Below are 12746 nucleotides of genomic sequence, written 5' to 3' on the forward strand. Positions count from 1 at the left end.
AGCGCACCTGTGCCCATGGCGGGGCTTTCTGCAGAGCAGGGGACGGACTGCAGAAGCTCCAGAAGGAAGCACCGGCCCGAATGCCGAGGGCCCCAAATTAACCAAGCAGGAAGTGGGCCGGCATCCCCAGCGGAGACACAGGAGGAACGCCAGCGGGACGTGGCTCAACACACGGCTCACACCCCACACGGCACAAAGGCCGCTGGCCCCTAGGGGGACCCGTGCTGCCCTTGTAACTGCAGGGCCCCCTGGTGAGGAGGGAGCAGGCCTGGGAGAGCCCCTCAGTGCCCCCCAAGTATGGTTCCACGGGGAGCGGCTCCCGAGCTAGCCTCCGGGGCTCCGGGGCAAGACAGGCGGCAGCAGGGACGGGGACAAGCGGGAGACTGTCACTCTGGGGCACAGGGGAGGCCGGGCCAGTCGTGCAGGCAACGGGGAGCTCAAGCCAGCGCTTTCACACTAATCACAAGGCGGGAGACCACACAGGGGACAAGGGGAGGGGCGGGGGGTGTGTGGGACACACAGGCAGGCAGACAGGATGACGGGGGCCAGGGGATGACGCGCGTGGGAGGCAGGGAGGCTGGCCGCACCTGGTTGATGTGCACGGCCGGGATGGAGGCGGCGGATACTGCCGAGTGGCTGGGGGAGTTGGGCAGTGACTTGCAGGGCCCGATGGCCAGCTGCTGCTTCTTCCGCAAGGCCACTACCTTCTGGGCCACTGCAGGGGACAGCAGAGTCAGTTACCCCTCTGGGGAAAAGGGAGAAGCCCAGCTTAGAGCTGCCCCCCGGGCGCACAGCCCCACCGGCCACAGAGCCTCCTGGGCCCCTGCTCTGGGCGTGCCCCCCCCCAAGCCCCGCGCCCGCGTTACCATCCTGGAAGACACGCTCCACGTTGAGCCCATAGGTCGCGCACGTCTCATAGTAGGTGCAGCGCTTCAAGTCCGTGGAGAGCTTGCGGGCCCTGCTGTCATCGATAACCCGTGGGTTGGCGGCACTGATGGCATCTGCGGGAGGTGGGAGGGGGGCCTTTACTCAGCCTGCTGAGAAGCGGTGCCACGGACGGGGACAGGCAGGCAGCGTGGGCTCCGAGGGTGCCAGCGGACCACGCAGAGCGCGAGCATCCGGGCGTCCAGGCCTCGTTCCAGCTCGGCCTCCGACTGGGAGTGGAAACGAGCTAGCCGCTCCATTTACGCATCCCCCAAGACGTGGACACGATCGTCACACAGGTGGGAGGCCCCAGCTGGGGAGGGTCCAGCACGCGGGGAGCAAGGAGGTGGTGCCCGCTCTGAGGCGACAGAGGAGGGGCTCAGAACCAAGCGATAATAGCAGGGGGCTTTCTCCCCTGGCCCCGCGCACCTCCATCCCCCCACCCCCCGCCAGAACGGCCCAGCGGGCCCGCTCACCCTGCGTGCCCACCAACACCATGGGCACCTCGCTGGCGTTACGGAAGCTGCAGAGCCGCAGGAAGTAGTTGTACACCGTCTGGAAGCTGATTTCATCCTCCAGGCTGAACACGAACACCACCGCATCCACCCAGGCAGCAAACTAGGGGGACCGAGCAGAATTACTACCCACACCCATTCTTGGGCGGGCGCCGCACCCTTCTGCACACACACAGCTTTGCCCAGGCCCAACCAGTGGCCCAGGGCCAGGGCAGGAGCATCACCTGGAGCTCAGGGGGGCCTCCTTCATCTCGGATCAGCAGCAGGTAACTCTGGCCATCCACCACAATCTCCTTCTTAAACCGACCCCCTAGGACAGAGTGCACGGTCAGGCCCCAAGCCGGGGGGAGCCCACAGCTACCGACAGAGGAGACAGGAGGGACCGGACGGCTGAGGGGCTCCAGCCCCCGGGCACAGACGACAGCCAGGAGCCAGAGGGGGCAGAGCGGCCAGCCTCACAGCCCAGGCAAGCCTGTGACGCTCACCTTCCGGGGACTCCTCCTGGACATAGGTGCCTGTCAGATAGCGGTGCACCAGGGCCGACTTCCCGCTAGACAGGTTCCCCACAATGCCCTGCGAGAGAGGAAGGAGCGAGAGCAGTGGTCAGGGGCGAGAGAGAAGACACGGGGCAGGAAAGACGGAGGACCCTCAGAAGAAGGGCCAGAAGGAAGGGCCAGAAGAGAAAGCAGAACAGAAGTGGGAGGCCACAGAGAAAGGCCAAATCCAGAGAAGGCGGGGACTGGAAGCCGGGGAAGCATCGCCCGGACCCATTGCACTGGCCTGTGCCCACCCCGTCCCAGGGCGGCCTGGGGCCCCCCCAGATCTCACTCACCACTTTAAGCTCCGGAACCGAGCGGCTCAGGGTCCACTCCTGGCTGTTCACAAAGGAGTCTGCAGGAGAGAAGGCCCCCCCATCAGGACTGGGGAGGCACGCACACCTGGACCACCCACCGCCAGCTGTCTCCTACACTGCCCCTCCCTGGGCCAAGGCCAGAACACAGCACGGTCCCAATGGGACCCCAGCCTTCACCCGGTTCTCTAAAGAGCAGTGGGAAAATCCTTCCAGAGACGATGCCGCACCGATGCTCCTCAGGGAGGACTCTGAGAGGCGTGGGCCCAGCCCTCCCAGCTGGGACCTGTGTCCCTCCTCTCCCTTCCGTTCCGACAAGGTGAGCGATTCCCACCCTGAGCCACACCTGGGCCTGGCCCAACCAGAGCCCCAGACCCCAGGCGAGAGGCCTCGCCAGTGGTTCTCGGCTCAGACCCAAGCTGGGCTGGGCACCTGGCAGCTGGGCAGGGGGGCCAGCCTCCCGTAGCAGCGAGTAGGAACAGCTCACCCTCGAAGGGTGGGGCCACCCACCACATTCCTAGGCAGGGGTGAAGAGGGAGGAGCCCTCACCTGGCCTTGTTCTGTGAGGCGCAGGGTGAATGGGGAGCTATCTGGCCCTCCTCCCCAGACTCCTCCTCGGTGGGAGGCCACCACTTTCTTTCCCAGACAGCCGCCTCCTGGGCTTGCCCGCATTCAGGTCCAGGCCCTTCTCTTCTCTACCCTGCCTCTGGCGGTGTCCTGGGGAAGGGAAGCCTCCAGCTCCCCAGAGCTCCCTGCAGCCCCTCAGCCAGACCCCTTTTCTTTCCTCTTTGCATGGTAATGGACATCCACCAGCCAGCTCCAGGGGCCCTGACCGGCGCCAGCCTCTCTGCCCGCTTCCCCTCCCCCGGCTGTCTCAAAGAGTAGCCATCACCATCGATCGGGTCCACAGGCAGTCCCTCTGCTTTCGGGCAGAGGCAGCTAGAGGTGAGGACTCAAGCCCACCTGGAAGCCAGAACAGTGCGCTCTCCCCCTCCCCGGCCCCAGTGCCACGCGTGCCAGCAGGCAGGAAGGCGCCCTTCCGTGCTGGTCTCACATTCCACCATGCCAAGGGCCAGAGGCAGCACCCGGTGGCAGGGGACCCAGACTGGACGCACCTGCAAGTCCTCCCGGGCCACAGCCACCTTCTGGGACCCATGAGCCACCCAGAGCGCGCCGGGTCGCGGGTCTCCCTTGGTCCCCGCCCGCAAGGCACACCCACCTCTCCCAGGCGGGCTCGGTACGTTCTCACACCCGCGCTCAACAAGGGCCTCCAACCGGAGAGGGCTTCCCCGGCCGGGCTCCGCGCCTTACCGCTCTGCGCGCCCAGGAGCCCGGGGGCCGCGGCGGCGCGGCGGCTCCACAGCGGCTCGGCGGGCGCGGGCTCCCTCCGGCGGAAGCGGCTGGTGAGGAGTCTCCAGAGGCCGGCGGCGGTGCGGGGCCGGCCGGGCTCGGGCGCGGCGGCGCGCGGGGCCTCGGCGCCCAGCAGCAGGTCGCGGCGGCTGGGGAAGGCGCCCAGGGAGCCGGCGTCGCCGTCGCTGCGGGTGCGCGCCCGGGGCAGCAGCCCGGACTCGGCGCGCCGGATCTCCTGGCCGCGGCGCAGGCGGAAGCTGAAGCTCTTCCTCAGCGCGGACAGGCCGCGCCGGGGACTCGGGGTGCCCCCGCCGCCGCCGCCGCCGCCGCCGCGCAGCACCTGCCAGCGCTGGCTGCTCCACAGCGAGGCGCCCCGCAAGAAGCCCGCGCTCCCCGCGCGGCCCAGCCCCGCCCCGCGCCCTCGGCCGCCGCCAGCTCCAGGCGGTTCACCTCCAGGAACGTCATGCTGGTGGGCCTGGGCCGCGGCGTCTGGGCCCCCCGCGTGCGGCTGCGCCGGGCCGGCGCGGGGCTGGGCGCGGGGCTGGGCGCGGCCGAGCCGGGGAGCCCCGAGGGCGCGGGCCCGGGAGTCGGCGGGGGGCCGTCGGCGGGGCCGCGACGGCCCAGGCGCGGGCGCAGGAGGCCGAGCAGCAGGCTGCGGGCGCCGGAGGGCGGGGGCCCCGGGCCGCCCGAGCAGACGCTCCGCGGCCGCGCCGGCTGTTCTCGCGCGGCGCTCAGGGCGGCCTGCAGGGCGGCGGCGGCGCGGCCGGCCGGGGCGCCGTGCAGGTCCAGCGAGTCGCAGACGCTGAGGGCGCGGCGGCAGACGGCGGGCCGCTCCCGGCTGCAGCTGTCCCCCGGCGGCCAGCCCCGCTCCATGCTCAGGGCCCGGGGGCGAGGGCCAGGCCCATGGCGAGGGGCGCGGGGCGGGGCCCGGGCCGGGGCCGCGGCCGGGGCGCACGGACCTCCGGCCTCTGGGCACCTGGTGTCGGGCCCACGGAGTCCCTCAACGCTTCCACCTCGCAGCCGGCAAGCCCAGACCTGGAGAGGCCGGGAGCCGGCCCAGCAAGGAGAGGCGGCAAGCCTGGCCTGGAACACCCTGGAACGGCGGCGGGTGGCAGGGGAGTCAGCCTGCTGGGGCAGCCCCCGGAGCCCTCAGAAAACAGGAAATTCCAGCCCAGGGCTCCTCCTCGGATTGGGGCAAGTAGGTGAGGAGCTGTCATTAGCAGCCGGCCAAATAAATAACAGTCCTGAACACTACACACCGGGCCCTGTTTTGAATAGAAGTGGGCCACTTGCTCTTGCTCTAAAGGACCAAACAGGTGTTAAACACCACAGGGCTGGCATTGCAGTAAACTTAAGTTAGGAGTCAGGAAGCAAGTCATATGCCCTCTCTGACCCTCAGTCTCCTTGTCTGTAAAATGGGGGGCCTTAGTTTCTGGCTGAGACACTCTGAGGTTGGGAAGCTCCAGAAGAGAGTTGCGGGATGCGGCGGGCAGCTCTTCTGTTAATGGCAGAGGTCATCTTCTCCCTTGGAGACGATAAAATTATCTGGATTCAGTGAAGTGTCCTGCCTAAGGGCAGTGGAAAGTCAAAAGGTAACCTTCAGTCCTGGACTACACAGTTCTGGGAGAGTGACTCACTTTTGTGTCCCAGAGTCTCCAGTCTCCTGCTCCCTGGGTCTCCCCTCCTGTTCAGAGGCGGTCTGGAGGTCGGCTGGCCAAGGCGAAGTGCTTGCCCTCAGTGCTGGCCAGAGCCCGATCACCCTCTCTGAGCACAGACGCCTCTTCACTGAGTGTGGGCTGCACCAGAGGCTCATGCAGGGCTCACCCCAGGAAGGGGGCAGGAAGCTGGAGCTGCCCCGCTGTGCTTTCCACTGCATTTTAAACATCAGTCCTGTCCGAGGCCCTGCAGATGAGCTAGTCGACCATGGTCCTGAAGACCACGGGCGCACTGAGAGATGGACTGAGAAACGAGTTCAGGTCGTGGCAAGGATGGGAGGGCCTACATGGGCTTCCAAGAAACACTACTCCCCAACTTCCTCCACCCCCCCACTCTGCCCCCACCAGCCCAATTCCCAGTGTCCATCTCAGCCTCAGAACTCCACCCTTCTGGGTAGAAGCAAACTACAAGATAAAAGTGGCACATTCCTGAGGGGGCTGGGGTGAGGGAATGCCTGAGGAAGGCAGGGCCTCTCCATCCTAGGTGCTCCGAAGAGCCCAGAGCTGGAAACTTTCAAGTCCCGGGCTGGATCTCCCAGGCCTGGAGAGCCCCTGGGGGTGGTTTCGTATTTTCCTGGGACTACTTATTAACAGTGATGAGGATGGCTTCTCCCTCCCCAGGATGCGTTTTCCCCACCTAATAGACGGTTCCACGGACGAGGCTTTCCCAGGATCCTTCAGGCGTGGGGACGAGAACACAGCCCTGGAGTCCTGCATCAGTTCCCCACGTTTAAGTCTCCCACACTCCATCTCCCTATCTGCCTATCTGTCTGTCTGCACTCTCTCTCACAGACACACAGGGAATTACCTCCCCCCCCACAGAAGAACAGGGCTGCTCATTACGAACCCTCCCCACCCCAAACCAAGTGCAGGACAGCAGCTCTGTCCGGGGACGGAGGAGGGACAGGGACAAGGTGCCCAGCTGGGGACAGGCTGCTTCAGAACTCTGCTGGCTGTCTCAGCAGGAGAAGACCCCGATGGCCTACAAGGGGCAGAGGCCCCCAGATACACTCATATCTACTGTGGGAAGACAGGCGCCGGTGCCTCGTCCCCAAGACAGAAGAACATTTTACGTTCTCCGAGGCCATACCATTTCCCGGTGGCTCCCACGGCACCTGCGGAATCTAGTCCAGGCCAAGTGCTCAGTCTGGGTCAGTTCCCAAACCGGCAACAGCTTCCACTTCCTCCCCTGGCTGCCTCCCTCCTTCCCAGAAGCCTTTCCTGACCCACAGAAGCTAGCCAGAGAAGGACACCTGCTGACACAGAAATATCCCCGGGGCCATCGGGCCAGTAGAGGACCTTAGGGAGAAGAGCGAAGGCACAAATCTCTCTCCCTTGTTGGCCTGTCTGCACGAGGTCTCTGTGTTCTGCCTGACAAGATTCTGCTCCAGAGAGCTCCACTCAACAGGGCCCGAAAGAAGTTAGGGCCATCCTAAAAAGCTTCAAGCCGGGATGCTGTAAACAGGACAGAAATTCCACGAGGCTAGCCCTCACGGGAGTTCTCAGCCTGCTAAGGTCCTCAGACACACCAGGCCAGCCCTGCTGGTGAGGGCTGAGAGGCTCCACGGCCATTTCGGGGGGAATTAAGAATACGGTGTCCCATGATGCCCCGCAGTGTGCTCTCTGCGGGAGGATGGGGACGGACCCCCCTGGGAGCAGAGAGTACAGAAAAGGAGCTGGGAAGTCGGAAAAGAGCAAGAGCCGACTCTGGAGGTGTCCAGGGCCGGGTGGATTGGACCCACTGCGGGGACGGGCCCGGGCCTGGGGGTGGCAAGGGGACATGACTGACCCCGACTACCACGGAGCCGGGAAGGGAAAGACGTCTGTGAAGCTGTGCCATGGGGGGGGGCACGGAAACCAAGCACTGTTTGTGAGCGAAGGGTGGCCCCCAGCCCCCACACCCCACACGACCTGGGACCTAGTCTCCGCTCAAATATTTGCCGGGGGTGACCCGCTGATAAGTGCTGAGGCGTGCCTGGCTGAGGCCACGTGCACCGCCCAGAGCCCGTGCACGTCCTTCCCCGCAGCAGGGAAGGAGGCCGGAGGGCACACGTGGTGGTGTGGAGGGAGAGACCTGGGCTCCTTCCCGCCGCTCCCAGGGGTCCCAGAGCCTCACAGGCCCTGCAAAGGCCGCCGGGCTCTCCGTGCCCACAAGGTGGCAGCAAAGCATCTTCTTCCTGAGGCCGAGGCGGGGCGGGAGGCGGGGAGGGAGGCGGGAGCAAGGTGGTGGGAAGGGGGGCGGGATGTGAGCCGGAGCCCGGGCAGGTGGCCAGGGCCACACCCAGGGCTGCCAGAGGCGGGGTGGCCGGGGAGTCCAAAGCGGAGGTGGGGGGGCACTCTAGGCTGCCGCCCCTCCCCCACTCCCCCTCCCACTGTAATGGGGGCAGGAGACAGCACCGCCCACGAGACCACCGCAGCGGTTCTCCCTCTGGGGAGGGAGGCCGACTTCTAAGAGATGGTCCCTGGCTGGGACGGTCAGCTAAGGAGATAAATCACAGGCACAATGGTCTAGCAAAGAGCCCCAGTAGAGAGGCGGGGGGTGCTCTGGAGTGGAGAGAACCAGGTTCAAAGTCAGCCTCTGGCACCTACTAGCTGTGTGTCAGTCTACAGCCACTTTAACCTCACTGGGTCTCGGGGTTTAGCAAACCAGAAATCATCTCACCTTGCCCCTGAAGTTGCTACAAAAACCAGCGCCGTGACTGTGGAGGGCCCAACACCGAGCCTGGCACAAAGCAGGGGAACAGGAAAAGGAGCCATTACCGGGGGACAGAGGGAGCAGTGACTCCTGTGAGATGCTGGAACAAATGAAACCAGCTTTCTTCAAGTCAGAAGCCTAGTGGGACATGCCGGCAGTCACACAGCAGCCCGGGCCTGGCCACTGCCAGTCCGCGTCTCTCCACCCCAAGACCGTGCTGGCAGACCTCGGACACCCCTGGGACCCCTTAGATCATGTCCTTCTCTGAAAATCTGCTGAAAGCTGTTCCAGACACAGTTGTGCCCCCCCATTTGTATTTTGAAGTCTTAACCCCCAGTCCTTTAGAAGGTGACTTTATTTGGAAATAGGGCGTTTGCTGAGATGAGGTCACGTCAGAGTAGGGTGGGTCCCTATTCCCCTATGACTGCTGCCCCCCTTTTAAAAGATTTTATTTATTTGACAGAGAGAGAAAGAGAGCATGCACAGCAGGGAGCCCCGATGCGGGGCTCCATCCCAGGACCCTGGCACCATGACCTGAGCCGAAGGCAGATGCTTCATGACTGAGCCACCCAGGCGCCCCTATGACTGCTATCCTTATAGAAAGGGGTAATCTAGACAGACAGACCATGATGGAGAGCGCGACGGAGGAAGACGGTGGTCCACAAGCCGAGGAGAGAGGCCTTCGCAGGAAAGGCGGCCGGGCCAGCCCACTCCTACCCGACTTGTGGCCTCCAGACCTGGAGAGAATGAGCGCTGCCCGGGAGCAGGGGGCGCAAGAGGGTGGGCTCCAGGGGCCAGGCAGGTGTGACTGCACAGAAGCGGCCTGGTCCCCGTGCCCTTCCGGGGCTGTTCAGGGGACCTGGGATTCCGCCCCCATCTCCCAAGGTCGGGGCACCAGAGAGCCCTCCTGTGGCTCCATCCCGCCCTCCCTGTGAAGAAGCAGAGAGGACCAAAGGGGCAAGCAGGGGTGGGGGACAAAGGGAGGAAACCAAGAGCGCCCTCTTCTGGGCAGTCCCCCAACCTGGAAACAGCCTTCTAGCACCCTCGCTGCTCCACACTAGTCTCCTCGGTTTTCTTTCTGGCCACAAGCTCTGTGCGAGGCTCAGGACTTCTGAACGGCCTCCTGAGCTCGTTCTCCCGTGGCACATCCTAAACCCCGAAGGGGGACCCGGACAGACACAGCTCCCTGCTCAGACGGAGGACCAGGAGCATGGGTCCTGTGCACGCTGTGCTCTGCCAAGGAGAGTCGGCTTTTCACCAGCGTCCGCACTCCTCCGACCTGCAGGGCCGGGGTGGACACTTACCACGCTGCCTCGCTCGGGGCAGGATTCCAGACTCCGAATGTACCACACTGTGCATGCTCCCTAAAGGCTACCTGCCTTTCCATCCCAGTTCTGACATATATCCTACATTTCATGTGTCTTTAAAAGTGTTCTCTAAAAAAAAAAATTTTTTTTTAGATTTTTTAAAAAAACTGTTCTCTTCCTTCGAAACTGAGCCAAGAAGAGGGGATGGTGCCCGGGTGGCTCAGTCGTTAAGCGTCTGCCTTCTGCTCAGGTCATGATCCCAGGGTTCTGGGATCGAGCCCCGCATCAGGCTCCCTGCTCAGCAGGGAACCTGCTTCTCCCTCTCCTACTCCCTCTGCATGTGTTCCCTTCCTCACTGTGTCTCTGTCAGATAAATTATAAAATCCTTAAAGAAAAAAAAAAAAAAAACTGAACCAAGGTCCAGGGTAAGCCCATGAGGCTAAAAATCTGCTTCCTGTCCCATGGCTCCCAAAGGCAGTATGGTCGCTTGTCTGCTTTCACCTTATTTTTCCAAAAGTAAGACATCTTAATAAAGGAAAGGGGCACCAGGGTGGTGCTATTCACCAACTCTCAGTTTCAGCTCAGCTCTTGGGGTTGTGGAATCAAGCCTTCAATGAGCCCCGTGTGGGGCCCCATGCACAGCCAGGAGTCTGCCTAAAGACTCTTTCCGTCTGCACACACCCCCCCACTCCCACAATCTCTCCATAAATAAATCCTTTTTTTAAATTTTAAGTATTTTATTTATTTATTTGACAGAGAGAGAGAGAGAGACAGCAAGAGAGGGAACACAAGCAGGGGGAGTGGGAGAAGGAGAAGCAGGCTTCCCGCTGAGCAGGGAGCCAGATGCGGGGCTCGATCCCAGGACCCTGGAATCATGACCTGAACCAAAGACAGAGTCTTAACCGACTGAGCCATCCAGATGTCCCCATAAATAAGTCCTTAAATAAATAAATAAAAAGAAAGATTCCATAAAGTATAATAATCTCGCTAACTCTGCTCCGCGACAGAGGAGCTCTGGAAAGCGAGAGAAGTGGTGCCCAGTGGCTGAGAGCCGGGGACGCGGAGGCAAGCGCAGAGCCCCAGGAAAGCGGGATGAGGGCCAGTATGTGCTACAGCGGAGGGAAATAAAAGACTTGGGTGGGTGCCTGGGTGGCTCAGTGGGTTAAGCCGCTGCCTTCGGCTCAGGTCGTGATCTCAGGGTCCTGGGATCGAGTCCCGCATCGGGCTCTCTGCTCGGCAGAGAGCCTGCTTCCTCCCCTCTCTCTCTGCCTGCCTCTCTGCCTACTTGTGATCTCTCTCTGTCAAGTAAACAAAATTAAAAAAAAAAAAAAAAAAAAAAAAAAAAAAAAAAAAAAAAAAAAAAAGACTTGGGTAATTTGAGAGTCCAGTGAACAGAACAGACCAGAGAGTGTCTGAAGTCCCTTACAGATTTTCCAAGCACAGCGGCTAACTACTTCCTCAGGCTCTGCGCCATTGCCAAGGCCATACCTGCCACTCCTGGGGCTGGGGGGCTGCGGAGCTGGGGGCAGGGGGTCCCGCAAGCGCTCCGCGTCTTAGGAAGCCAAAGGCCTCTCCGGCAGGGCCTGGACACAGAGGCCGCCTCCCTCTACCTCTGCCAGCTCAGCGGCTCTGGCCCCGACAGTCAGCCCATGCCCGCTGGCATCACGAAGCCCTGGGGGGCTCCATGCCCTGCAGCCCCCCCCCACCCCGATCCCCAGTTCATCTTGTCTCTGCTGTAGAAGCTGATGTCTAATCTGCTCTCGCTCCTCTGGGGCCTGGGCTCCGGGGCACACACAGGCCATCCCTGAGGACAGCACAGCCACCTCTGGTGCCCTGTACAAGCAAGGCAGCAGAACACAGGACACTGCCGATCCCCTGGTAGTGAGAGCCACTCACTGGTGCAATCAGCCACACTCAATACCTGATACACTGTGACCCATTTACTTCTGACGATAATGCTCCGAGAAAGTTAGGTAACTTCCCCCAAGATACAGATGTGAAAACTGAGGCACAGAGGCCAAAAAGCCTAAGTTCACCAGCTAGTAAGTGGCTGCAGATGGCTTCTGAACCCAAGCTGGCTGCCCTGAGCTCCTGGGCCTCCCTGGCCCGGCAAGATCTCTGAGGACACAGAGCTTCTCCTGCAGGGAGCCCCGACCTGTCTTCCTTTCTGGGTACGCACAGTGGCAAAGACCAGCCAAAAAGGGGTGTCCAAAAAGACACCCCCCGCGCTTCCTCCTTCCCTACCTCCCAAACTCCTGGCCCTGTCCTGCCCCCTGAGTAAGAGAAGCTGATGCAGCATCTGCAGCCACCCGTCCCGGGGTGCCTGTGAACATGACACTTAGGAAGGAGAAGACCAGCTCAAATGATGACTTCTGACCAACAAAAGGGGGCTATCAGGGGTTGATGCGCCCTGGGCACGCCTCGCTCTCATGCCGTGTAGACAGAGCCACAAAGAGGCCGGGCCAGCAGGTCGGGGGGAAGGGAGTCAGTGAGAAACCCCGCTCCTGAGTTGAAGATGCTTCCCTTCGCTGGGGGACCACGAGCTTTCTGAGCCAAACGACCGCTGTCCTCCCCACCTGCCCAGAGTCCGCCCACACCCGGTCGCAGGGTCTGAGTGCTGTGCCAGGCCACATGCCGAAGGGACACGGGGCCCCTCTGTGCACCCTCCTTACACCCCCTGGTGCCCAAAGGCTCTGCTTACCCACACCCCCATTCCCTCTGGAGCCTGAGACCTCCGCTCTCCAAGCCCCCCACCCTCATGGCCACGCTGAGCCTGTGCAATGCGGGTCTGGGCAGCTGGGGAAGCCGATCAGCTGTGGAAGTCTGCGTGGGGCAGGGGATGAGCCAGGAGACAGTTCGAGGCTTGTCGGATTTAGAGGACAGGAGAGGGGCTCCTGGGAGGCTCAGGCAGTGAAGTGGCTGCCTTGGGCTTCAGTCATGATCTCAGGGTCCTGGGATCGAGCCCCGCATCGGGCTCCCTGCTCAGCCAGACGTCTACTTGTCCCTCTCCCTCTGTGCGTTCGCTCTCTTTCTCTCTGTCTCTAATAATAAATAAATAAATAAATAAAATCTTAAAAAAAAAATAAGGCACAGGAGAAAGAAGATCAGTAAGTTCAACTACAGAAACATAAAAAAATCCGGAACAATTAAAAATGACAAGAACCCTAAGAAAAATAGAATTAAAGGGACTTGAGGGGCGTCTGCCTCTGCTCGGGTCATGATCTCACAGTCCTGAGATGCAGCCTCACCTTGGGCTCCCTGCCCAGCTAGGAGCCTGCTTCCCCTTCCCCCTGCCACTCCCCCAGCTTGTGATCTCTCTCTCCCTCAAAGAAATAAATAAAATCCTTAAAAAAAAAAAGAAAAAAAAGAAAGGAAACTGACACCTGTAGG

At 61.9% G+C, this 12746-nt stretch overlaps 1 protein-coding gene across 5 annotated transcripts in view; it reads right to left on the minus strand.

The window, feature by feature from the left end:
* The window catches only part of AGAP3 (ArfGAP with GTPase domain, ankyrin repeat and PH domain 3), a 52217-nt gene that overhangs the window by 23667 nt on the left and 15804 nt on the right, over positions 1–12746 (minus strand). For 3 of the 5 annotated variants that reach the window (XM_045086374.1, XM_045086376.1, XM_045086377.1), the window contains exons 2-7: positions 2272–2330; positions 1925–2012; positions 1664–1749; positions 1401–1542; positions 867–1001; positions 588–715 (exon numbers count right to left, since the gene is read on the minus strand). In XM_045086374.1, coding sequence (XP_044942309.1) covers positions 588–715; positions 867–1001; positions 1401–1542; positions 1664–1749; positions 1925–2012; positions 2272–2330 — 638 coding nt within the window. Of the gene's footprint in view, positions 1–587; positions 716–866; positions 1002–1400; positions 1543–1663; positions 1750–1924; positions 2013–2271; positions 2331–3600; positions 4163–12746 lie in introns of those variants that run through there. The other 2 variants (XM_045086373.1, XM_045086375.1) reach the window with 2 other exon arrangements.

The sequence above is a fragment of the Mustela putorius genome, unplaced genomic scaffold (genome assembly GCF_011764305.1).
Source record: "Mustela putorius furo isolate JIRA1106 unplaced genomic scaffold, ASM1176430v1.1 tig00000929_pilon_pilon_pilon, whole genome shotgun sequence".
Taxonomy (NCBI): Eukaryota; Metazoa; Chordata; class Mammalia; order Carnivora; family Mustelidae; genus Mustela; species Mustela putorius.